Source organism: Actinia tenebrosa, unplaced genomic scaffold (genome assembly GCF_029948245.1).
Source record: "Actinia tenebrosa isolate PJP-AT-01 unplaced genomic scaffold, QUT_ActTen_1.0 PGA_scaffold4__44_contigs__length_22323623, whole genome shotgun sequence".
In the NCBI taxonomy this organism is placed as follows: Eukaryota; Metazoa; Cnidaria; class Anthozoa; order Actiniaria; family Actiniidae; genus Actinia; species Actinia tenebrosa.
Window position 1 is genome coordinate 9330178 of NW_028292581.1, and position 27227 is coordinate 9357404.

The 27227-nt window shown below is 37.2% G+C and overlaps 4 protein-coding genes across 4 annotated transcripts; all 4 read right to left on the reverse strand.

Annotated features, from left to right (window-relative positions):
- Positions 1-1163: 1163 nt before the first annotated feature.
- Positions 1164-2226, reverse strand: LOC116296559 (uncharacterized). The gene is made up of 2 exons (XM_089036508.1): positions 2201-2226; positions 1164-2118 (listed from the first exon to the last, which is right to left on the reverse strand). Exons 1-2 carry the CDS (start codon positions 2224-2226, stop codon positions 1164-1166), a joined length of 981 nt encoding a protein of 326 aa, XP_088892634.1.
- Positions 2227-5977: 3751 nt separating this feature from the next.
- LOC148907004 (putative N-acetylated-alpha-linked acidic dipeptidase) lies at positions 5978-6628 on the reverse strand. Its single transcript, XM_089036510.1, has one exon. The coding sequence runs from the start codon at positions 6626-6628 to the stop codon at positions 5978-5980; it is 651 nt and encodes a 216-aa protein (XP_088892636.1).
- Positions 6629-8055: 1427 nt separating this feature from the next.
- Positions 8056-16431, reverse strand: LOC148907005 (aminopeptidase NAALADL1-like). Its single transcript, XM_089036511.1, has 4 exons — positions 16397-16431; positions 15693-15906; positions 14853-15041; positions 8056-8382 (listed from the first exon to the last, which is right to left on the reverse strand). The coding sequence occupies exons 1-4, from the start codon at positions 16429-16431 to the stop codon at positions 8056-8058; spliced, it is 765 nt and encodes a 254-aa protein (XP_088892637.1).
- Positions 16432-19052: 2621 nt separating this feature from the next.
- LOC148907006 (aminopeptidase NAALADL1-like) lies at positions 19053-26191 on the reverse strand. Its single transcript, XM_089036512.1, has 7 exons — positions 25952-26191; positions 24733-24946; positions 24290-24478; positions 23684-23978; positions 23199-23227; positions 22215-22761; positions 19053-22184 (listed from the first exon to the last, which is right to left on the reverse strand). The coding sequence occupies exons 1-7, from the start codon at positions 26110-26112 to the stop codon at positions 21625-21627; spliced, it is 1995 nt and encodes a 664-aa protein (XP_088892638.1). The 5' UTR covers positions 26113-26191; the 3' UTR covers positions 19053-21624.
- Between the last annotated feature and the right edge of the window lie 1036 nt (positions 26192-27227).

Sequence of the window (27227 nt, forward strand, 5' to 3'; positions counted from 1 at the left end):
TGACATTCTTCAGAGAGCAGGTTGGGCTAATGCTAATATCTTTAAAAGGTTCTATTACAAAAATGTGATCCGTTAATTAATTAGATTTAATCAGCTTTATTCGCGGGTATACTAAGATTCGATAGCGATAACATCATTGGCTTTGAACACCTCATGACAGTAACCGCTGGTTACGGTTTATGTGATAGAATTGTTTAGTTAAGTTTAGACTTACCTGTAAGTTGAAGTTCGACGTTAATTCTATATCATAAAGAGTAGTGATCGAGGACTGACATGCCCTCCCTGTTGGTTCTCCTCGGTTACTAACGTAATCTCTTTATGCAAGAGAAAATGAACTAAGAGAAAGAATCCCCGTGCCCCATCATGTGCACACTTTGATGCTATTTTTAGAATCATTGATGCTATTTTTAACTCGTTACGTACTATGCCCGCGCGATAATCATGCTTCCTTTAATGCCTCGTTTTAGGACACGAAAAGCGATAAAAACACAGGCTTTTGTTTACTGCAAGACTAGAAGCCGCCTACCCTCAAGAAATCAACCAACCAGGTTCTTCGCTCAAATTATCTCCAAGCTAAAAATAGCATCAAACTGTGCACATGATGGTTACAATGCTATATAGGTATAGGATTCCTTCCCTTAGTTCATATTCTCTTGCAGTTTATGAGATGTGTTTTATATTGTGTTCTTCCACTATGAATAGGATTTGAAGAAATGATTGTTTAATACTTCTTTATTGATCAAGTGTAAGCACTACATATTTTTTCAAACATATCTGTTTTATAGTTTTATAGTTTTTTAGTAATTTATTATTTTATCTTAGAGGACTTAAAATTTTAAAGGAAAAGGTTTGATCAACTTCACGGCGTCCCTCATTGCCTGAATTAGGATAGACATCTCAAACTTGAGACGACGACGCTTTTCACTTGATTTAAGTTTCTCCATCGAATAAACTTTTTTTATGTTACGGAAACTATCTTTGTAAATCAGCTTTCTGTCCGTCGGTGAGTAGGACTTTGCAAACAGTTTTTGCGACTCACTTAACTGATCGAGGAGAATGCTGCTAAGGGCATTTTGATTAGAAAACACTTTTTCTAGTTTTGACATTTGGTCATTGAATATGCGCAAAATTAAAGGATTTATCTGCAGGCCATTTAGCTTTTGTTATGCAGACTCAAACCTTTTCGTCATGTTAACAAACTCTTCCGTTGCCTTCTCTAGATAAGCCATTTGTGAAGGGTTAAGTAGGCTTGTGTACGATGATTGCGAAAGAGTAATGAAGGCCGGTTTTTTCTGAACCGGTTTTGCAAATCGTGAAACACTAAATGGTAAGATCTCAGAATCTGATAAATCAATAAGCATACCCCCCAAAAATTGCCCCATTACTTTAAAGAAAACAAATGTTGGATCGGCAAACTTTTTGATCCAGTCGAAGTTGTCATACTGGTTATGATAAACTGGATATAGCTTGCATTTTTTCCCGTACCCGAAAAAATAATTAAAATCTGCTGTTGAAAGGCCTGTTAATTTAGCTAACGAAAAATAATACGAAGGAAATAGCAAGCTGTAAATATATGGTTCACCTGGGCAATCCTTCGATCTTGGCAATCGTTCAAGCATGGTATCAAATAGTGTTCTGGAGCAATTGTTTGGATCTTGGAATTGCTTGGCATGGTTAAAAACAAGGTCGGCCAGCATAGGGCTTGACTGAGCCAATAAAACAAAGCCTCCAGCTACAGCTACGTCGGTATTTAGATATGCTACAGCTCTTTCTTTGAGCATATTCTCATTTTCATGCGTCCATTCATGCGAGCCTTGCAAGCCAAACTCCTCGGCAGCCCAACTGCATAGCTTTATCGTTCTTCTTGGTCTCCAACCCTTCTCCGTGAGCTTTGCCAATATTCTCGATATTTCCAAAAGCACTGTCATTCCACTTGTAGGATCTGCGGCGCCAAAAGACCAGCTGTCTCTATGGTTACCAATCAGGACATATCGGTCAGGTTCTTCTGAGCCGGGGATCGTTCCTATGACGTTACGTATCTTCTTCTTAGTAACGTACTGATTGTTGACTTCAAGTCTGACAACAGGAGCTGAGTTGGCTTTAGTTGGCTCTACAGACCTGGTTCAAACCTGTAATCGATGCTTAGCTTATTTTTTATAAATTTTGGTTTTCTCCTGTAAGTTCAAAATAGATTGTTTACGGTTTACAAAAATTGTTAAAATACATTTTCGTTTACGCGGTGTCTATGCGATGTTACACTGCACCTAATCAGCGGCAAAAGTAGAAATTAAGTTCAAAACCAGCGGCGTGGTTTCTAAAGCCCTGCAAAACTGTAGCTCTGTTAGTAATTATTTTTATCAAGGCGTTTTTGCTGTTTGCATAGTTGTTAAAGATGTGATTATGTTCTATCAAGCAAATTTTTCTCGAAAAATTTTTTTAGAGCTCCCGCCTGAAAGAAACACAAAAACATCTTCAATAATGATTTATTTGTTTATGTTGGTCCTGGTTCCTCAATCAGATTAGTTTAGTTTAGTTTATTTACATTATTAGCGTCTATATATCTGTTACAAATATTTAAGACTTGATGCTAATAATTATTAATACATTACAATCACACACACATACGTTTACAATATATTTACAATATTTCATAAGTTATATCAAATTTTTAGAAAAAGAAGAAAATGTAATGTGTGTATATGAGGAATACTTAAGCACATCTTAATATAACGGTGGTTCTATTCTTTACATTAACTAGATATTTATTCAAATACTGTTATTTCTTTTGCTGAAACAATCATATATATATATTGCTACTATTCTTTGTATTGATTTCTTTGGATTTATAATAAAAACAAATTTTTCTTCATTTTTCAGCCAATTTTCTATTCGTAATTGTGTTATATTTTCAATCTTATCAATACGATATTTTCTTTCATTATAGTAATTTGGGCATGTTAGTAGGAAGTGTAATTCACTCTCTACTTCAAGTTGGCATATCTGACACACTCTTTCTTCTGGTTTGGTATATGGTCTTGTATATCTACCTATTTCAATTTATAAGCAATGATCACTTATTCTTAGTTTGGTCAGACTTATTCTGTGTTTAATATTAGTTACCTCTCTTAAGTATTCCTCTCGCTTATAATCTATTTTAAATGTTCTATATGTTCTTAATTTATTTTTCTGTGAATCTTTTCTTCCCGAATCTTTATGTATGTCTGCAAGCCATAAATTTGAAATTCTTGATCTTCAATTCTTTGTCTAATGCTTTTCATCAGCTTAGTTAATTGGTAGTCAGTCATTCTCTCACTTGTATTTTGCTGCCATAAATAGCTTAGACCTAACTTATCAAGGGCTAATTTTATTTTCTCTGTCCATCTCGAATTGTTCGAACTCTGTAAAAAACTATCAGCTATTGTCTGATCTGAGAGTTTTGATTTATCAGTATCAACACGATTCATGTATTTTGTCCAAAATTTGATTGCCCTTAATTTTGCGCAAACTCTTATTGGGAAGAGCCCTAATTCTGCTCGGCATGCGTTATTAGACGCTTTTTTACTTACTCCTAAAAGCATTTTACCAAATTTTATTTGCACTTTTTCTAGTGGATCTAGGTTTAGATTTTTCTTTGTTTCCACACCCCAGACCTCCCTACCATATAACAAGATTGGCTTGGTTAAGCTATTGAAAAGTCGTATTGTGAGATCTATATCAGATAAAAAAGGCTAAGACGTAATACAAATGTAGAATGGAATTACCAAAATTTAATTAAATTGTCTTCTCTAAGTCTTCTCTATTTTTAGTGCGTAAATAAATTGAATTGAATTGTAAGCACACAGAACTCGGCATAAAAATCTCCTTACATTATACAATTGCTGAGTTGCACTAGTGACCGGTAATTACGTCTCGTGAAGATTGTTCATCAGCTGAATCACAAGTTTTCAATAGTATTCTTTCTAGGTTAACAGCACATGATGGTCAGTGTTTGACCACCATTTGGAACAGATAATGAGATTCAAGAACTTTTATCAGTTGAGTGAAACCCAGCAATACTGATCTCACCTTTCATTCTGCTCAACAAATAACGGGCATCCTTGTAGGATATCCCTTGTACTTGGACCAACCTCTTCTAGATTGGTTTCGTTGAAGGATACGCGCATCATTCCACAAGTAGAAGGTAGCAGTGGAGTGAAGTGATCGCCAAATCTGATATTTACGAACTTGGGATATTGATGGAATTGCATCGGGTGGCATCCAAACAGTATTTGGATAGGTATCGTTAGGATTGTGCCCTTTAAATGCTACAAACGTGGGGACGTAATATTTAATGAAGCCAACCACTCCTTTACTTCTCATAAACTCCATCTTAAAAAAATGAAAGAATAAAAATTAAATACGATCACTCAGGCTAAAGGTTTTCACAAAGTTTTTTTACTTCGATACTTTGTAGTTACCACTATCCCGCCTGCGATGCATTAGCTCATGTTTCGTAACAATGTCTTCACTCTCAACTCTTCTATTCTAAATTCAGTGCATATTGTACCTTTTAGTTTATCACCTGTTGTACCATTGTTATCTATCCACAATACGAGTGTTGTAATGTCAACCGCGTCTGCCTACTTATCCCACGCACCCCCTCCCACCTCCCCTCTCTCCCTCTCTCCTAACACCTATTTCGGTAATGAGAAGGGGAAAAAAACAATTTTGAAACACTTTTTTAACCATGACATATTGTCATTATATTGTAACAATTGTAATCGTAATCGTAATCGTAATCGTAATCGTAATCGTAATCGTAATCGTAATCGTAATCGTAATCGTAATCGTAATCGTAATCGTAATCGTAATCGTAATCGTAATCGTAATCGTAATCGTAATCGTAATCGTAATCGTAATCGTAATCGTAATCGTAATCGTAATGGATGGATGGATGGATGGATGGATGGATGGATGGATGGATGGATGGATGGATGGATGGATGGATGGATGGATGCAAAGTCTGCTGTAAGATTATTCAGCCACAATACTAGTGAGCATATTTTTTACGATAACCGCTGACTATTAATGAGCCCACTATTTCCAATATCATCAGTGGCCTAGTAACGCTCACACATGCGCAAAAGAAAAGGTGACGGTTGGGGGCAGAGTCTCCTTTTCCTCGCTGAATGCCGATCCAGCAAAAGAAAAAGAAAAGGAGACTCAGTCAGCAGGGAAATGTAAATCTAGGATCAAGGGACAACGTACTGAATTTGTCTTTCAACTTTATTCTATCGCTTTTTTTAACTATTAATTACAGCGTACTACTTGGTCAGTGGTTAGTTGTACTACAACAAGCAAATCACATGTAAAGTAGTCATTTACTAACTTGGATAAAACAGCAAACACGCATATACTCGAACCACTCTAATTGCAAAACGGTTTAATACTATATGTTTTTATTGCTTAAACGTAATCATTGAAGATTATATCATGCCAGGGGAAATTTGACTTCATTGTATGTGGATAATGAATAACTTTGTTGCATGTTGCATGTTGCATGTTGCATGTTGCATTCAAAGTAAACATTCGACCAGCTCAAAAAGCAAGGTTCCGTATGATATAGCGTTAAAAGTAAATATTGCTATGTTTCCAACTGCTATTCTTATTTTAAAGGAAAAGGTTTGATCAACTTCGCGGCGTCCCTCATTGCCTGAATTAGGATGGACATCTCAAACTTGAGACGACGACGCTTTTCACTTGGTTTAAGTTTCTTCATCGAAAAAACTTTTTTTATGTTACGGAAACTATCTTTGTAAATCAGCTTTCTGTCCGTCGGTGAGTAGGACTTTGCAAACAGTTTTTGCGACTCGCTTAACTGATCGAGGAGAATGCTGCTAAGGGCATTTTGATTAAAAAATACTTTTTCTAGTTTTGACATTTGGTCATTGAAAATGCGCAAATTCAAAGGATTTATCTGCAGGCCTCTTAGCTTTTGTTATGCAGACTCAAACCTTTTCGTCATGTTAACAAACTCTTCCGTTGCCTTCTCTAGATAAGCGATTTGTAAAGGGTTGAGTAGGCTTGTGTACGATGATTGCGAAAGAGTAATGAAGGCTTTTTGAACCGATTGTGCAAATCGTGAAACACTAAATGGTAAGATCTCAGAATCTGATAGATCGATAAGCATACCCCCCAAAAATTGCCCCATTACTTTAAAGAAAACAAATGTTGGATCGGCAAACTTTTTGATCCAATCAAAAATGTCGTATTGAGTGTGATAAAGAGGGTAGAGCTTTAGTGCATTTTTGTGTCCTAAGAAATAGTTAAAATCTGCTGACGTAAGACCTGTTAAAAAAGTGAAGCCATAGTTGTCCGAGACATAATCTAGGTTGTAAATATGTGGTTCGCCTGGGTAATCCTTCGATCTTGGCAATCGTTCAAGCATGGTATCAAATAGTGTTCTTGAACAATTGTTTGGATCTTGGATTTGCTTAGCATGGTTAAAAACAAGGTCGGCCAGCATATGGCTTGACTGAGCCAATAAAACAAAGTTTCCACCAACAGTTACGTCGGTATTTAAATAAGCTACACCTCTTTCCCTAATCATATTCTCATTTTCTTGCGCCCATTCATACGACCCTAGCATTCCAACTTCCTCAGCTGCCCAACTGCATAGCTTTATCGTTCTTCTTGGTCTTCAACCTTTCTCCATGAGCTTTGCCAATATTCTCGATATTTCCAAAAGTACTGTTGTCCCACTTGTAGGATCTGCGGCGCCAAAAGACCAGCTGTCTCTATGGTTACCAATCAGGACATATCGGTCAGGTTCTTCTGAGCCAGGGATCGTTGCGATGACATTACGTATCTTCTTAGTAACGTACTGATTGTTGACTTCAAGTCTGACAACTGGAGCTGGATTCTTATTGGTTGTGTTTAAACCTGGTCCAAGTCTGTAATCTACTTTCAAAATGCCCCTCATTCTGGCTGGCTGCTACTTCTCCTGTAAGGTAAGATTGGTATATTATTTTTTATCTACGTATTTGAGGGGCTCCACGAGCTGTAGATAAATAGATAGATATGAATAGCTTTACTTAGTAAAATCTTTGCTGCCCCCAGGCCGGCAGGTCTGACAACAGGAGCTGGATTCTTACTGGTTGAATCTGGTCCAAATCTGTAAGCTTTTCATAAATTGTGGTACTTTTTCTCCTGTAGTTTCAAACATTTGATTAAGGTAATGTTATGGGATGGACCGCTCTCGGTAGAGCTACTCGGGATCTTTATTCCACTTTCTCTTCTTCTGACTAAAACTAATTACATGAGCTCTATTTATAATAACTTCATGACAGGTGTCATTCTACAATCAATATGATATAATCGCTGTGACTTGATTGGCTAATGGAAATAGTAAATTCCTGAGTGTGATATCTTATTAAGAATAATACGAGTGAAAATCTTAGAACTAAACATAACTTAAACCAAAGATAATATGTGAATATATGGTAAATGTATAGAAAGGTCTACGAGGAATATATATATCATAAGATTTAAAAGAATAGTGCTAAAATAACTAAGCAAAGGGGGAAAGAGTGTTTAGGGTGTAACCAGAGGTGTACATGCTAATGGGAGGAGCTAAGTGGTTTACTTGTAAATTCAAAGCATACCATCATCTAAACTCGTGCGTGATGGCAGCCATACTGAAATCTTATATCGATATTTTCAATAACTAATTGATCGTTCTTTATCTTGTTTTCATACGATAAGAAATAGTAATTAGAAAACTGATGTCTAGCTTAGTCTGTAGTAACTCTGATAAGTTATTTTGATGAATTTGATAAAAAGTTTACGTTTCCTTTTGCAATATTGCAATGCACTGTTAAGATAAGGCATAAATAGAAATTACGTTCAAACACAATGATCAGTGAGATTTATAAAGCCCTGAAATTGCAACTGTTAACAGTTTTGCTAAATTTTTGAGATGGTCCCGCTTTACAATCGCATAAATAAGTCCAGACAGAAATACAAATGTAAAAATTCACTACTCATTAAAAAGTCAAGAGGCAGTGCAGGACTCATTCATGTTTTCCTTTCATTAGTATTGACCTCACCTGTCATCCTACTCAGCAAATAACGAGCATCCTCGTAGGATATCCCTTGAACTGGGACCAATTCTGCTAGATTACTCTCGTTAAAGGGCACGCGCATCATTCCACAAGTTGAGGGTAGCAGGGGAGTGAGGCGTTCGCCGATATTGGAGTCTACAATTATGGAGTGAACTGCATCGGGTGGCATCCAAATGGTATTTGGGTAGATGTCGTTAAAAGTGTGCCCCTCAGGTGCTGCAAAATAAGGATCGTGAAAAATAATGAAGCCAGCCGCACCTTTTTCTATTAGAAGCTCCATCTGAAAAAAAAAAAAAAGAAATATAAAAAGGGAATATAGACGTATTTGTTAAGCCCTTGAAGAATGCAATATAATAGTTTCTACAAAGTTTTCTCTCAATCTTTCGATGGAATGGAGTACGCAAGTAAATGATTTAATGGACATGTGAGTAGTTGAATGGACGGACGGTCACAGTAAATGGATATTTCGATGTATTGGCAGGTAAATGAGTGGATGTTAAATAGATCGATAGACTGATGCATGCATTGATGATAGATGGATGGGGCAGGATGGATGGCCGTGGCCTTTATCATATGATGGTTTGATGAATGGGATCAATGCATGTTTTGATCGATGGGTGGACGAATGGGCAGATAGAATCAATAGTTTTTATACCATTTTTATGTTTAGTGGTTAAGAGGGCGTCTCTGTAACAGCGTGCCACTCGATCTGGGCTCGAAAAATAGATTTCTTTTATATTCCAATCATCGAAAGTACTATCTATCCTCACTACAAAATTGCAGTTAGAATTGTTCTAAATTCTTTTTTCCACCCGCTATGCGAATTTTTGTTCATCGACCCCAAATCAGTGAAAGACGCCGATTTTCGAGGTCGGCCGATGGCTATTTTCAAAGTCTGTTTTCTCGGGTTTCTCTGCACATAAAAGCTAATTTTTCTATCCAGAACTTTAGTCTAGTGTAACTTCTGCATAAAAACAGTAATAGTTTTTTTTTTTTGGAATGCGCGAATTCTGAAAAATAATCCTAACTGATCGAGACTACTGAAAGCGTGACATGGAAAGCTAAGATTATGAGACCTCGAATATTGCAAATTTCTCATTTGTGGCACCTAATCCAGCCCTAAAATATAATTCAACCTTGAGATAAGAAGCTATTTTATAGATGTGTGCAATAAAATTTGCGGCACATTGCGTTTCTACGAAATAAGCTAAGTTTCAAATTGTTCTATTTTCAGTTATTTCCTAGCGTGACACGACAGGCCGTTGAGTCTGTGACGGCTACTTCTTTGCTCATTATCCTCAATACCATTACCTAAAATATAATATGATGAATTAAAAACCTTAACTTTACAATATTTGTTCCATTATAAGAGATTTCAATGATCTACGGCTTCGTTTGATAGTGTTTCTATAAGTTGTTTTGAAATTTCACCGCACAATAATATTTTTTATTTGAATATCTCGAGGTCGGGAGGTCAATCGCTATTTGTTTATTTAATTGTAGTAAAGAAATCCTCGCTTTATCTCGAAACATACTAAAGAGATCCAAAAATGAGAAGTGTTCTTGCCTGTAGAGCTGAATATTTCTAGTTTTTTTAGTTGAAGGTAACACATCATTCATATCATTGTATTAAGTAAAGGTGCACTTGCCCGCGTTAGTAGCGTTATTCACTGTGTTATTGATCAACTCTATACTTATATTAGTAGTACTTGGAATACTGAATCTATGTCTTTGTACTAAATACTAGTGAGTTAGACTAGTACGTCTAAATTGAAGGCTCTTGCAAAAAATAAAATAAAATAAAATAAAATAAAATAAAATAAAACAAAATAGCAATGCATAATAATTTTTTTAAAATATACATCTTTTAAATATAATACAAATAACCATTATTACAAATACAAATATTTATTATATAATTACCAATGAAATATCTATTTTTCTCTATTTCGAAAAATTGATATCTTCACACGTGAAAATAACATGTTATTTTCAAGTGTGAAAATAACACCATTGCGATGGCTATTCAAAAATACACGAAAAGAATTGCCTGAAAAAGCCTAAACATACTTTCATTGATAATTATATAGTAAACAGAATATTACATGGGCGCTTGGAGATACGAAATTTATCTTCTCGTGTTGAAAATCTCTCATCAGCCTTCAATGTTGCAATGCTGAAAAAAATACTTAATCACTTTGAAGTACAGTTTAGATCTAAAGACCTTAAGGCAGAGCTCTTGCGTTTGGTTGGGGAAGTCATTAAGGAATGCAAGTGTTCTTCGCAGTAGAATCAGTAGTGCTAGCTAGCTATACCGCAAACCGGTTGGCTCAGCTAGCTAGTTGGTTGAGCTTCGGGACTTTCGTGCGGGAGGTCGTGGCTCGAGTCACAGCCGGACCAACACTCAGGGTCTTAAAATAACTGAGAAGAAAGTGCTGCCTTTGTAATTACATCTGCAAATGGTTAGGCTTTCAAGTGGCTCGGATGAGCACTTTAAATGGCGGTCTCGTCCCTCCACAATCATCATTACTAACCAACATCGGAGGGACGTAAAAGAACCACTGAGGACGTAAAGAAACCCTGGCAGTGACCACTCTCAGTGCCTACACTTCATACTAACCATCTCTCATGCTTGTAGATTGCACAAAAAGCAATCTGTCATTAAAAACTCAATGTAAAGCGCCTTTGATTTTATTCATATAGAAAAGGCGTTTTATAAATTCATAAGATCATTGTAAGCATTTAATCTTAGTTCAGTGAGTACGCGACAGGGGCGGCGGAAGCTGAACATTATCCATTGGAGGACTTGAGGAGCACGTCAAAACAGCCTGTACTGATTGACTGTTTTAAAATCGCCTTGAAAATAATGTTAGTTCCGAACTCATGTAGATAACCAAAGAATTTGCTTTTGTAATGAAGATGATGACGATGACGATGACGATGACGATGACGATATAATAATGATTTATTAAATCATAATAATAATAACAATAATGATGATTATAATGATAATGATGATAATAATAATAATAATAATAATAATACAACAAAACAACAACAAAATAAAAACATCAATAAGAATAATCTATCAAAGACACAGGAATATCAACCATCACAAATTTTGAAAGAATGCTTTAGACGCAACCATAATAGCTTGGCTTCAAAGTAGTTGAACTTACTCGAGTAGAGTGAGACCTGAATGTTTCTCTAAGAGAAATAAGCAATACATTGATTCATTGATTGAATAATGATAATAATAATAATAATGGTTTATTTGAAGCATATCTACAGAGTAGCTCTATGTCTTCAAAATTATTGGAGGAGCCACTACCCGCAACCCCCACTTCCGAACCGCCGCCCCTGTATGATCATAATTTTCACAATCACTTGGTTGCACCTGTTGCAAAAATCGTCGTCTCAGCCGAAGAACAGTCAAGACTGCAAAGTATTTTTCGAAAAAATGATAGTATATGGAGTTCGAAAATATCGGGAGGACGAAATACCTTTTCACAATAGAAAATGATGGATAACTTATAAAGGAAATAAACGTTGAGAATGTTAAATGACTAGTGACAAAGATATCAATGATATATTTCCTAGAACTTAAAAAAAACTAGAAATATTCCGCTCTACAAACAAGAACAGTTCTAAGTTTTGGATCTTCATAGGGTGTTTCGAGATATTAGAGTGCTCACACTAAATCCGTGAAACAAATACTAATTTTTAGCACTAAATAGTGATAATTAAACAATAGAAAACAAAGGATTCTGTTAGAATTAGTACTAATTAGTACTATTTAATGTTCACGGTTTTAGTGCGTGCACTCTACTAAGCGAGAATTTCTTTACTAAATTTACTATAATTAAATAAACAAATAACGAATGACCTCCAGCGGAGCTCGAGATATTCAAATTACAAAAATTACTGTGCGGTGAAAACCAAAGTGAAGCTAGCGTCGGATTGGCAGCGTCGGATTGATATTCATTGAGATTCAGAATCATTTCCGGGGGAGGTCAAACAGGTCATTCTACTAAAATCCTCTTTGTCCCCTAACGGTGGTAAAATCACGAACGAATTCCGATTAAACTTTCTTCTCTGATTTCTATTCATGATATTCTATGCTCTTAGTAGAATACACTGCCTATTCTCGACGAATTTACGGATTTTGCTCTCAGCCTCGGATTGGACTCGTATTACAAGTCACGTTCAAAACATTCAACTGACAACAACAGACTGACGATTTAATTTTTATCAAACATTCAATTTATTCACTTCTAACCTTCATATAGTGAACTCGATTTTACTTTTAACCTTCGTATCGGAATCTACATTTCATGATACTGATTTTGCTCTCAGCCTCGGATTGGACTCGTATTACATCTCAGCCTCGGATTGGACTTCTATTACATCTCAGCCTCGGATTGGGATCGTATTACATCTCAGCCTCGGATTGATCATGTTTTTATATTAAATTTTAAAAATATGATTCAACATTTTAAAGACCTTTTCCCTTCCCCGGTTACATTGTTGCATGCAATGGAACTGAATTTAGATGTGAAACACGAGCCGTGTGGATTGATAAAGATCACTGGCATTAAGCTATCTTTCTTGACAAGATATGGAGAAACACATTTAACTGAATAAACAATGCAGACATGAAATCAAGGTGGTGTGAGGCTCATAGAATTATACTTCATAACACCTTGCCATTTGTTTAAATTATTTAATCGAAAAGTTTTAATATTCAAGCTCGAGGAAATTAGCTAAAAATTTGTATAGGTGGGTACAAATTAGTAAGTTTACATTATCGCCGCCTGCAGTTGTCATCGCGATGGCATTAGATATAGCAAATTTGTTGATTCATGGTTAATTTGATTGATAAAAGTAAAAAAATATATTAATAGCAGTTGTAAACATCTCTTTAAATCGAAGTTCAAAACTTATTCAGCTTCGTATTATTGGACACGGATCCTAAAGCTATAGTTTCTTGCCGGGCTATTGATTACCCTGACTATCACGCTTTCCAAGAACAAGTTTATAAAGTTAACATTCCTTAGATATCAGTTAATAAAACAACTTTGAATCGAAAACGATCCCAATCCGAGGCTGAGATGTAATACGATCCCAATCCGAGGCTGAGATGTAATACGATCCCAATCCGAGGCTGAGATGTAATACGATCCCAATCCGAGGCTGAGATGTAATAGAAGTCCAATCCGAGGCTGAGATGTAATACGAGTCCAATCCGAGGCTGAGAGCAAAATCAGTATCATGAAATGTAGATTCCGATACGAAGGTTAAAAGTAAAATCGAGTTCACTATATGAAGGTTAGAAGTGAATAAATTGAATGTTTGATAAAAATTAAATCGTCAGTCTGTTGTTGTCAGTTGAATGTTTTGAACGTGACTTGTAATACGAGTCCAATCCGAGGCTGAGAGCAAAATCCGTAAATTCGTCGAGAATAGGCAGTGTATTCTACTAAGAGCATAGAATATCATGAATAGAAATCAGAGAAGAAAGTTTAATCGGAATTCGTTCGTGATTTTACCACCGTTAGGGGACAAAGAGGATTTTAGTAGAATGACCTGTTTGACCTTCCCCGGAAATGATTCTGAATCTCAATGAATATCAATCCGACGCTGCCAATCCGACGCTAGCTTCACTTTGGTGCGGTGAAATTTCAAAACAACTTATAAAAACACTATCAAATGAAGCCGTAGATCATTGAAATCTTTTATAATGGAACAAATATTGTAAAGTTAAGGTTTTTAATTCATCATATCATATTTTAGGTAATGGTATTGAGGATAATGAGCAAAGAAGTAGCCGTCACAGACTCAACGGCCTGTCGTGTCACGCTAGGAAATAACTGAAAATAGAACAATTTGAAACTTAGCTTATTTCGTAGAAACGCAATGTGCCGCAAATTTTATTGCACACATCTATAAAATAGCTTCTTATCTCAAGGTTGAATTATATTTTAGGGCTGGATTAGGTGCCACAAATGAGAAATTTGCAATATTCGAGGTCTCATAATCTTAGCTTTCCATGTCACGCTTTCAGTAGTCTCGATCAGTTAGGATTATTTTTCAGAATTCGCGCATTCCAAAAAAAAAAACTATTACTGTTTTTATGCAGAAGTTACACTAGACTAAAGTTCTGGATAGAAAAATTAGCTTTTATGTGCAGAGAAACCCGAGAAAACAGACTTTGAAAATAGCCATCGGCCGACCTCGAAAATCGGCGTCTTTCCCCTGATTTGGGGTCGATGAACAAAAATTCGCATAGCGGGTGGAAAAAAGAATTTAGAACAATTCTAACTGCAATTTTGTAGTGAGGATAGATAGTACTTTCGATGATTGGAATATAAAAGAAATCTATTTTTCGAGCCCAGATCGAGTGGCACGCTGTTACAGAGACGCCCTCTTAACTGTTGATGGCTGGATAGGAGGATATCATCTCGATGAATGGAGAGGACGTTTGGGTCGTTTGGTAGATCGATAAATATAGTGAATAGAGAGGTTTCTACCATTATCGTTGAAGAGCGACCCATTTGATGCCTAGTTTACCTGCTAGCATTTCAACCGCCGTCAATCAATCAAATGATCAAAGATTTTACATCTGAAGGACTACAATCTTAAACTCTTATGAAATGCTAGAAGACGAACGAGATATCAAACTTTGCGGGTTGCACTTTAACGACAGTTTTGTAGTAATGTATTGATAAGCAGATATGCAATGTCTCTTACTGGTGCAAACAAGTTTGACAACATTACAATCTTTCCTTTCAGCGATATGTTACGTTTTTCCAGTTCGAAGTAGCTGGCATTATCTCCCATTTCAGCGTAAACCAGTTCTCCCTCTACAGTGCCACTTGGAGAAAAAGCAAAGTACGGTGTGTATTTGTATGTCGTTTTACCTCCCGGTCTAGATGTTACCTGTTGGTGTTGGAAAAGAGTTTTCAAAACTATACTGTAAAACCTCAAAGAGAAGACCCGAATTAAGGTCCTTCTGAAAAATGACCTCAAAAAAAAAAAAGCCCTTCTAAAGAATAACCTTTAAACATATAAGAAAATATAACTAGCTAAAAACTAGTGTGAGCTGCGTCGGTGTTTCTAATGAAGCAGTAATGATGAAAAAGTAAATTATACACCGTGAAAAGATGAAAAAACTTACTGACGTTTCGGACGCTAGTCCTTCGTCGAAGTAAAAGAGAAAGAGGTGGTAGAAAGGAGTGCATATATCATAGAATAAGACAAAAGAAACCAATGAGAACAAGGTAGGCAAGGAAACAAAAACCAAACATTCAAAAGACAAAATAAAAGGTTAGTTGAAACTTAAGTAAAGCGTTCATTAATCCCGTTGGGACTAAGAGTGCCCAATAGTTGAACAAGCAGCTTTTCATCATTACTTTAAACATATATTGAGTTAATACAAGCCCAGATTTGTATATACGATACAATGTTGATTCTATATTTTTAGTTTTCGTTGATAGCCTGGCATTCAAATATCCTTTCAAATTTCAAAGTCATACCTGCGAAGCTAAATGCTTGAAAATGCAATACAAAAGTAACAGACAAACTACGTACATTAAGCTGTCCAATAATTTCGTACTCTACTTCCTTGGTATCGTTGTTGATTATAGATACTTTGTTTGGTTTGTCTTCTTGAGGAAAAGACAAAAGAACCTCGTATTCAGGCTCCTCGACCTCGAATCCGTAGCTCTGCCACGTGTCCCGGATGTAGTTTGCTACAAATTCACCACCTTTTGTCGTTTCTTGATGAGGCCGCTCCGCAAGGTATCTAAGAATCCGATAAAAACATTAGGTCTGAAAATGTTTAAAATGTAAGCAAGACAATAACAAATCGAATCTGAGTCAGTGAAAAGTTTTAAAAACAGTGCTAATAACTTAATGTCCCATCCTGAAACAAATTCATTTCATAGGATAATTTAACGCATTGTCATGAGTTGTTTATGTGCATGTCCTTATTCATGATAAGTTGCTTCATCACGTTGCCAAAGTAGTGTGGATCCAGGCGTAGAAAACTCAGAAACAGTTAAAACGGAAACATCAAAGTTGGCGAACAGGATTCATTATGTTAAAATCGTTCCCAGAAAAAATGTTTAGAAAAGTCACGAATTTTGGTGCTTTTAGTTTAGACTCATTCAGGAATTGCACATCGGGAAAGCTGTAAAGGGCCTCAAAAACCAACCCCCTCCACTCCTTTTCCTTGGTTTGAATGAGCCAAAGGGTTTTAATATAAAAGCATAATTATGTTACAAATACAGTACCTGAAAACTTTTTCCAGCTTTTTGGGTTCAATCATGTTTTTAAACATCTCAATGTACTTTAACTTTTCGGCAGTTAAAGTTACCCCACTTCCTCCGCTACAAAACACGAAAATAGACAGGAAACAACTGCATTGGAGAAACATTGGATTAGCTGTAAACATTCTGAGTAAAGCGATACTTTGACTAGTTTGTATTGCAGGCTAGAAGCCGGACTAATTTGATATCGAGTATATTCAAATATATATAATTTTTTAATTTCACAAAAATTGACGCTTCGTTGGCCATACAAGATCTCATACATTATTGATCTCTTTTATCATCAAACAAGGTACTAAACCTTCAAAGCTCGATGTGAAGCTAGGTGAACGAATAATACTTCAATTTAGTAAATGACATGAAATCAAACTTAATTCATATTTATTAGTTTACTAGTATGGGCCAATGTTTTAGTACATCATTTTGTAGATCCACAAATTCACAAGACTATTCATTAGGAAAGTCGATACCAAATAAGTTACAGATTGGTGATGAAAAGTCATCACCAGCCTATACTTAAGCAATAATTCATTACTTTTAAAGTTGGACAATGCACCACCAGATTATTAGTCTAAGAGTTGTCTACATTTACGGGAAAAAACTTGTTTCAGTTATGTTAATCATTTCATACAGTATCTATCGAAAGAAAAAAAAAAGAGTTCAGTTAAGAAGAGTGTTCGGGAAGGACCCTATATATAATCCAACAACTGATCAACTTCTTCACGACAACGAGTTTTTGTAATCAAATCAGAGTTACAGTAATGAAAGGCAATATATCGCACTGTGAATTGTGATATCCCATTTGTTTCGCTAATAGTGCTGCGTTATTTGTTGCTTCGATTTAGGGTGTACAATATTTTCATATAGCTTTCTTTAAGAAGGGCGTATATTGCGTTCAGAAGTCCGTCGTAATTCCTCGGGATACGAGGATGTCTCTATCGTTTCAAGGGGGTGCTAGGTATACAGAGAGTTCGTAGTCCTCTCTATGGAATTGTAATCTCTCGGGACACAGAGATGTCTCACAAGGGGGTCATTATCCCTAGGGATACATAGAGGCCCTAAGTCTTTGGATATATTCCTTGGGATAACAAATTTTAACTCTTCGGACAGAAAAAAGATCGTTATTCTGTAATGTAATTCTCAGTAATATAGGGAGGTTGTAAATAAATTCTCTCTATAGGCTGGTGATCCCTCGGGATACACGATTTATAGGCAAATATTCCGGCAAGAGGTTGAGCAAAATATCGTAATTTGTTAGTAGCGGGTAATTAGTTGTTGATGCGGAAAGTAGAGGTAAATAGTTCCTTATGAGATACTAATAACAAATAATGTTGCCGGTTATATAGCTACGAAATTGTCCGATATAACGAACACTCCCATTGGTTAAAAGAATACCACGCGACAGGACTTAAAAGAAAAGCCGTCTAGCGGGTCGTGACTTTCAGGATACGTTCAGAGAGAACCTAATCCTCTCTAGATTGCCGTAAACCCTCGGGATACAGAGATGTATCCTTTCTAGACAGTCTGGCGTAATCCATCAGAATACTCCTTTCTTGGTAGTCATAATCTCCCATGCATGTTATCAAATTTTTACTAGGTAATGCGAGCGTATGGAGTATATAAAGACATGCCCAGGAGCACTTCAGCTGCGCCTTCAAATACGTACTACATATTTCCCTTTCACATTTGGAGCTTTATTAACTACAATAGCTTATCAAGAATATCTATTTTCATAGTAACCGGCTTTTCAAATTTGAGAGGCCTGTCATAACGTCCCCTTCAATTTATGAGACCTTGTATACCGTCCCTTTCAGGGTCCCAAGAGGGCCTCGGTGGCGCAGTGGTAGCGCTCCCAGCTTTGGTGTGGAAGGTCCCGAGTTCGATTCTTTGCTAAATGCCAAAATTGAGGTTTCAAAAAAACTAAATGGCGGTTACGTCTCCAATAAAATAGAGACGTAAAAGATGCACTATGAGAATGCAACGAAACCCTTGCCGTAACCACTCTCACTGACAGCGATTGAGGCTGCCTTATAGTATAATATCACCCAAGGTAATGGTCAATGAGGCTTCAAAAAGCGTATTACAACCAGTAAGCCCAATGATACTGAATATGCGTGTGCTGGAAATGCAGAAAGCAGTGTGACTAACAATATTTCATTACTCTTGACGACTAGTAGTTATACTAGTTTTTTTTACTAATTACTGATAATGTTTATTGCCGTGAGCCACCAGGCGAGAATTTAGTACATATGTTCAACGGGACTCGCCTACTGAACAGTTGATGTTTTTGTTCAATAAATAGAGACCTTTATCATGAGCTTTACCTTTAACCGCAAGGGAACAGGCCCAGAATAAAACGCCCGCAAATACGGACAACTTGGCATCGATGAAATTCAATTGCTCTTCCATCAACAACTTCGTTATGACTCCTTGCCGTTGTCGCAAAGTTTGACGGATAACGAGAACGTCGACGAACTGCAATTTGAGGTTTGCGTTACCTAACAAGAACTAAGGATCTAAAGATCTTTTTATGTGTTTGTTGAAGCAAGAAAGACGAGCCTTGTTTAATATGCCAAAGTTTAATTTATTTATTGCTGAAAGTAATCTTGAATTTCATGAACAATACATTGGCATTTAAAATTAATGCATGAAAACTGACAAATGATTTTAAAAATGCAACTATATACAGTATTGTATTTCTCTACCAAAAAGCAAGGAAAGCGGCATTAGCATTTTCGCATTTTACGAACCCTTTTTTAAATGACAGTCTGTATACGTATTACTTCTGTAGAAAGACTGGAAAATCTATTAAAACTCAACCACACCCTAAATCCATTGTTTGATGTAGGTTCTTAAATTCTTCGGAAAACCCAGATTCTTAAAGCCGGGGGCAGAATTGATATCAATAGTAATATATTCTCACTGAAGCCATTATCACGTCGCAGTATGATTAAGTTATGGGGCGAGATCCGCTCCTTGTCCCCGACAATACAACGAGAAGGTATATAGCCAAACTCCAGTCGTAATAGTGCATAATAATTAATCCCATAGTAATATGCCAACCTTTATTCTTACCATGCTCAACCCCATATACCCAATACTCAAAAGCCCACATCCAATACTCAAAACCCGCATTCAATACTCAAAACCCACATCCAATACTCAAAAACCCACATCTAATACTCAAAAACCCACATCCAAAACTCAAAAACCCACATCCAATACTCAAAAACCCACATCCAAAACTCAAAAACCCACATCCAATACTCAAAAACCCACATCCAATACTCAAAACTTAAAGCATAATACCGGCTAATAATTCCACTATCCACTACTCAAATATCCTGTATAATCGGTGTGAAATCGGCGCTGGGACGTGTGACCAAAGGAACAAAGCCCAACGAAGGGGTCGGACCTTCCAAATCCATTACACGGTAAATGAAAACCTAGGAGACCCCAGGCAGGGACCCACCCCTTCGTTGACTCAGGCTCAGAACTTAGTCCAGAATTGAGGCACTGAGCAGACCCCCCCAAGTCAACGAAGAAAGTGGAAGGGAACCGTGAACAAATAACCAAAATGGGCGCGAAAACACGTGGAAGTATTGGCGGTCACAGAGTGCACAATCTAAAAAGACCTCATGAACTTCTTAATCCCCTAATCACGACAGTTAACCTATTCGAATTCCTTCGTGGTTTACACAGTTTTGGAATGAAATGTTTACAAAAACGCATCAACTCATGGCCGGTAAATTAAATGCTCTGGGATGGACTCCAGAATTCAAGCCCATTTGAACCCGAAAATTCTGTATTTCGAGCATGAATATCGAAGTCTTGCCGAGTTCCTTGAACTCCAGGCACACAAATATTCCCAAGTTTTCTCGCAAGCTAGCTAAGTTCCTTGAACTCCAGGCCTACACAAATATTCTCAACTTTTCTCGTGAGCTAGCCGATGTCCCTCGTGAACTCCAGGCCTACACAAACATTCTTAAGTCTTTTGAGCTTGTTCGAGTTGGACGAGTTCCCTGGACTCCAAACCCACACAAATATAGATTCTCGAGTCTTCTCGTGCATGAGCTAGCCGAGTTCCCTAGCCTTCCGAGCCCTTTAACTTACTACAGTACAACACAATTATTGGATACAAAACACTCTGCTCGCGGCTCTCCAGGCAGCATTGGCTCTCCAGGCCAATCTAACTCAAATTATTACGCGACATACTCGCGGCTCTCTAGGCCGTTAGCTCTACTCATATTAGCTCCCAAGGCCAATCTAACTCAAATTATTACGCAACATACTCGTGGCTCTCCAGGCCGCTAGCCCTACTCATATTGGCTCCCCAGGCCAACAATCTAACTCAAATTATTACGCCACGTGAGCTCTCAGTACAAATGATATCTTTGAAATTGTCTTTGCACCGGCAAAACGAAACAAATGGAATAGAACAAACCTAAACTTTGTCCCACAATACTTGCCGTCAGCATAAGCGCCTCAAGTCCCGTCTGTGTTTCATCAGCATGCATAGAGCACTAGAATGTTGGCCTCTGGCTGGTGGCAGTGGTGGGGACAGCGAGCAAAATTCGTACTTCGAAGGTCCAAACGACGTTATGCAATGAGTCATGTGTGTCGACTTAATTTATACTGCTTAGCGATAATTTATTCAGTGAGAATAGGGGAGAACGGGGCTGAATTATAAACCCGGGATAGGTTTTTAATTACACGGATATATTGTAAGCACTCTATTTCCAAAAGAACAAAGCAACAGTAATCTACCTCTCTGAATTCAATATAATTTAATATTTCGTGTTTTGCATCGAAACAATGGAATTTAGGGCTTACTTGATATTTTGAAAATAAACCAGTTCAAACGCACGGGCTCGTTTTTGCATTAGAATTCAAGACTTCGGGCCTGCGGCCCTCGGTCTTGAATTCTAATGCAAAACCTCGCCCTAGCGTTTGAACCTTTATTTAATATATTTCTATTGACATTTCTTATTTTAAAGGAAAAGGTTTGATCAACTTCACGGCGTCCCTCATTGCCTGAATTAGGATAGGACATCTCAAACTTGAGACGACGACGCTTTTCACTTGGTTTAAGTTTCTTCATCGAAAGAACTTTTTTTATGTTACGGAAATTATCTTTGTAAATCAGCTTTCTGTCTGTCGGTGAGTAGGACTTTGCAAACAGTTTTTGCGACTCAGCTCGACTGATCGAGGAGAATGCTGCTAAGGGCATTTTGATTAGAAAATACTTTTTCTAGTTTTGACATTTGGTCATTGAATATGCGCAAAATTAAAGGATTTATCTGCAGGCCTTTTAGCTTTTGTTTTGCAGACTCAAACCTTTTCGTCATGTTAACAAACTCTTCCGTTGCCTTCTCTAGATAAGCGATTTGTAAAGGGTTAAGTTGGCTTGTGTACGATGATTGCGAAAGAGTTATGAAGGCTTTTTGAGCCGATTGTGCAAATCGTGAAACACTAAATGGTAAGATCTCAGAATCTGATAGATCGATAAGCATACCCCCCAAAAATTGCCCCATTGCTTTAAAAAAATCAAATGTTGGATCGGCAAACTTTTTGATCCAATCAAAAATGTCGTATTGAGTGTGATAAAGAGGGTAGAGCTTTAGTGAATTGTTGTATCCAAAGAAATAGTTAAAATCTGCTGACGTAAGACCTGTTAAAAAAGTGAGGGCGTAGTTGTCCGAGACATAATCTAGGTTGTAAATATGTGGTTCGCCTGGGTAATTCCTTCGATCTTGGCAATCGTTCTAGCATGGTATCAAATAGTGTTCTTGAACAATTGTTTGGATCTTGGATTTGCTTAGCATGGTTAAAAACAAGGTCGGCCAGCATATGGCTTGACTGAAGCCAATAAAACAAAGTTTCCACCAACAGCTTACGTCGGTATTTAAATAAGCTACACCTCTTTCCCTAATCATATTCTCATTTTCTTGCGCCCATTCATACGAACCTAGCAAGCCAAACTCCTCAGCAGCCCAACTGCATAGCTTTATCGTTCTTCTTGGTCTCCAACCTTTCTCCGTGAGCTTTGCCAAGATTCTCGATATTTCCAAAAGTACTGTTGTCCCACTTGTAGGATCTGCAGCACCAAAAGTCCAGCTGTCTCTATGGTTACCAAAGAAGACATATCGGTCAGGTTCTTCTGAGCCGGGGATCGTTGCTATGACGTTACGTATCTTCTTAGTGACGTACTGATTGTTAACTTCAAGTTTAACGATGAGAGTTTTATTTGATGAGTCAGGCTTGAAACCGGGTCCAAACCTGTAGTCAATTGGGAGTTTTCCTAGCCATGCCTGCTGGGACTTTTTCACCTGTTTATTATATTTTGTTTATTAGTGCTAGATTATTATTGGTTGTGTTAAATCGTTATTGATGTTAAGTTTGTTTTCACACATAAATGTTTGGTTTATTTTCCATGAATGGAAGAGATAACTAGCTAAAAGCTAACGTGATAAAAGGGTAAATTTAACACTGTGAAAAGATGGAAAAACTTACTGACGCTTCGGAAGCTAGTTCTTCGTCCTTCGTTGTTTTTTACTCCGACAGGACTACCGTCCGAAACGGAAGCAGTAGGTTTTTTAAAAATCTTTTTACGGTGTAAAATTTACCCTCTAATCATTACTGTTTCATGGGTGGGGATACTTTTTCCATGTAAGTTGGAAGCTTACGATTAAGGTAACCCAAATATATTCTTTTGCGCGCTTATACAAATCATAGTGATGAAAATTACTTTTCGTTTCGTAGCTACCTTGCAATGTAATATCGCAACTAACAAGACTAAACAGAAATAAAAATTACGTTTAAAACCAGTTCAGTCAGCGATATTATAAATCCCTGAAAAACTACATCTCAACAATTTTGTTTATTTGCTGCCATGGTTCCTTCGCAATCCACAAAAATAAGACCAGACACAAATGCAAATATGAAATAAAGAAAAAGAAAGAAAAATGTAGGCATTTAATGATGACATTTCCATATAGTGGCTCTTCATCTATATACTGAATTCCAATTGAAATTTATAAGTTGATTTTTGCGGAGGAAAGAAAACCAGGAGAACCCGGTGAAAACCCTCTAAGCATAGGAGAGAACCAACAAGCAACTCTACTCACACACAACACTGACCCTGGCGGGACTCGAACCGGGGTCGCATAGGTTAGAGGAGAGCGCTGTTTCACCGCATGTCAACGGTGCTGCTAATGATACATGCTCCTTCCATTACAGCATTGACCTCACCTTTCATTCTGCTCAGTAAATACAGGGCATCCTCGTAGGAGATCCCCTGTACTGGGACCAACCCTTCAAGATACGTTTCGTTCAAGGACACGCGCATCATTCCACAAGTAGAAGGTAGCAGTGGAGTGAAATGATCGCCATTTTTGGGGTTCCCAATTACGGAGTGAACTGCATCGGGTGGCATCCAAATAGTATTTGGGTAGGTGTAGTTAAAAGTGTGCCCCTCAGGTGCTGCAAAATAAGGATCGAGATATTTAAGGAAGCCAGCCGCACCCTTTTTTGTTAGAATCTCCATCTGGAAAAAAAGAAGAGAAGGGAATGTAGATGTAATCATTAAGTCCTTAAAGAACGCAACATAATAGATGATGGATGGATAAAGTGGATGGATGTATAGGGTGAATAGATAGGTTAAAACCATTGTCGTTGAAGTGCGGCCCGCGACGTTTTTGATGTCTAGCGCGCCGAGTCAACTAGCATTTCCGAACAACCATCAATCAATACCTGCAATAAAAAAAGCATATCTCGAGGAGATTTTGGACTACGGGTGACACTTCAACGACCAGTGGTAGTAACAGATTGATGAATTAGACAGGCAATATATCTTACTCCTGCAAACAAGTGTGACAAGATTACGATTTTTCCTTTCAGCGATATGTTACGTTTTTCCAGTTCCAAGTAGTCGCTATGCCGTCCAGTGTCAGCGAAAACCAGTTCGCCCTCTACAGTGCCACTTGGAGATAAAGCAATATACGGTGTGTATTTGTATGCCTTTTTACTTCCTTGTCCAGATGTCATCTGTTGGTGTTGGAACAGAGTTTTGGTAACTAAACTGTAAACCTCAGAAGACAAGGAACCCCCTAGAATTTGGGCTCTAACCTCAAAAAATAAGCCCTCCTAAAGCATAAACTTAAACTATATAAAAGCCCAAGGACAAATTGAGTAGATATAGGCCCAGTCTTGCATATATGATTTCAATGTTGATTCTATATTTTTCGTTTTCGTTTATAGAGGGAGTCAATTATTCTTTCAAATTTCAAAGTAATACGTACATTAAGTTGTCCAATTATTTCGTACTCTACTTCTTTGGTATCGTTGTTGATTATAGATACTTTGTTTGGTTTGTCTTCTTGAGGAAAAGACATAAGGACCTCGTACTCAGGCTCCTCGACCTCGAATTCGTACCTCTTCCAAGTGTCCCTGATGTAGTTTGTTACGAATTCACCACCTTTTGTTGTTTCTAGATGAGGTCGCTCCGTAAGGTCTCTATAAAGTAAGACGATTGGTAAATTTATTAGCTTAAAAAAATATTGAAAATGATCGAAGGTGAGACAGTGTGTCAAAGTTTTTAAAACAAGAGAAATTGCGTCATCACATTGTCAGAGCAGTGCGGTGGATACACGAGGCGCGAGGCGTAAAAAGCCCATTGCAATCATTACCGGGTTACCTGTGTTAATCAGTCATAAAATAACTTTGTTTTTCTTCCTCCCCGACAAAATTGCCAAGCTGCGCAATAGTACCCAGGGGTCTTCAGGACCTTACCCAAGAGATCTTTGCGGATAGGGTTCGCGTCTATAGTCCAATCAATCAAAATGTACCAGATGTCAATAAATGCACTATGTTGTCAAGGGATTTTAAAAGGGCGGAACTAACAAATCACTTGAGAGAAATTAATGTCTACGCATGCTCTATTTCGTTGACTGCTGTAATTCAAGACAGGCGAACCAAAGCAATTTGTTGATATCCCTTATCTTAAATCTGGCTATTGAAACCCTGTTCTCCTTACCGATCTTCCCTTGTTAGTGCAGAGAATACTGCTCGAGTAGATGAATCATGAATAATTAGCAAAAACAATCTATTGACCGTGAAGTTTGAAAATTTTTAGAAGTGCTCGCTTAGAAAAATTCGCTATCTTCTCGGAATTTGGATTCCAGATTTGATTGAGCTATTTGATGACTTTGGTGAATATGACATAAACGCTCTGTCTTAAATGTCTTTCAACACAGTTGTTCGAAATTTTCCAACTTATTTCCTCTTCTCCTTTAAATTTTTAGAGACCCGGATACTAGTTTAACAAAAACAGGTAACCCGGTCTACCCTGCCACCAGAGTTTTGTTTTTAAATAAATTGAAATTCGTGAAAGTTGGAACGGGCCTCAAGCCTAAACATAACTACACCTTCTCCCCTCCCCCCCCCCCCCCCCTCCCCACTCTTTTCCCCTGCTCTTAGTAAAGTTAAGATAAAAGTATAATTTTGTTACAAATACAGTACCTGATAACTTGTTCCAGCTTTTTGGGTTCAACCATGTTTTTCAACATTTCAATGTGCTTTAATTTTTCGGCCATTAAATTTACACCATTTTCTCCGCTACAAAACACAGAAATAAACGGAAAACAACTGCAAAGAAGGAGGATTTGATCAACTGTAAACATTATGCAGTAAACCCAAGTACAGCGCGATATTTTGACTAGATTGTATCTTGGAAAGAGGAGCTAGAGAACTGATGTCTCTTTATCGAAAACTGTTTACCCAAGTATTCTCGAATTACGTGATGTTGAAAATATTTAAATAATGTCTATTTCACACACACAAAAATACAAGATTACTTAACGCTTTCATGGCCATACAAGATCTCATACATTATTGACTTCTTTTATCTCGTGTAAACCAATAAGTTTCAAGCTCATGAGGAGTGAACGGCTATATTTAAAGTATCAGGTTACCGAAAGATTGCTATGAAAGATGAATTTTTAGGCTTTTACATTTTCAGAGAGAATAGGCAATAAGGTATCATTATCCGTAAATAAATCCCAAACAGCGTTTTTTTAATAGCGGGTAATACACGAAAAATGACTTTTTAGCTTCAATAGTTTTCGACTATTGCGGACATTACTTGTCAGCGATCTATCGTTACGTACGTCTCTATTAGATTGTCGTTTGATCTTGGATTCTTTTGGTCCTTTGTTTCGATTTCCTGCTGCTTGCTTGCGTACGTTTAAAGATAAGAACGTACGCTAAACAAGTTAAGAAAGTATGCCAAACAAGTCAAGACCCTCGCGAGCAAAACGTCTGATCGGAGCACAATTAAGATAATTCCCTTGTTTTGCTCTGCGCATTTTTCAGTGGAACTAACGAAGTTTAGGCATTTTTCTTTCGGAAACTAAATAAGAAACATGTTCAAAACCTTTTTTCTCTTTTTTGAAAATTGCGAATTTTAACCTGACTCGCCCCAGTCTCCCCTCGGAACAGTGTCAGTTTTCGACTATTTTGAGATGGTTTTTTTTTTATTTTAGTTTTTTGATAAATACGATGCTCGTCATTTTGTATCGACATATGAAGGAAAGTTTATGGGATAGATTTATTTTGATGAGAATAGTTGACGTGCAATTTTTGGACGTTCGTACTGAGGCGTACGTACCTGCATTTTTCACGTTTTGATATATGAAAGTACTTTTAGCTGTGAATAAAGGTTCTTGATTAGCTCTTCTGGTTGCTACCGCATTTCACTATAAAACCCATAAAACGATGGTGACCCCATCTTTTTATT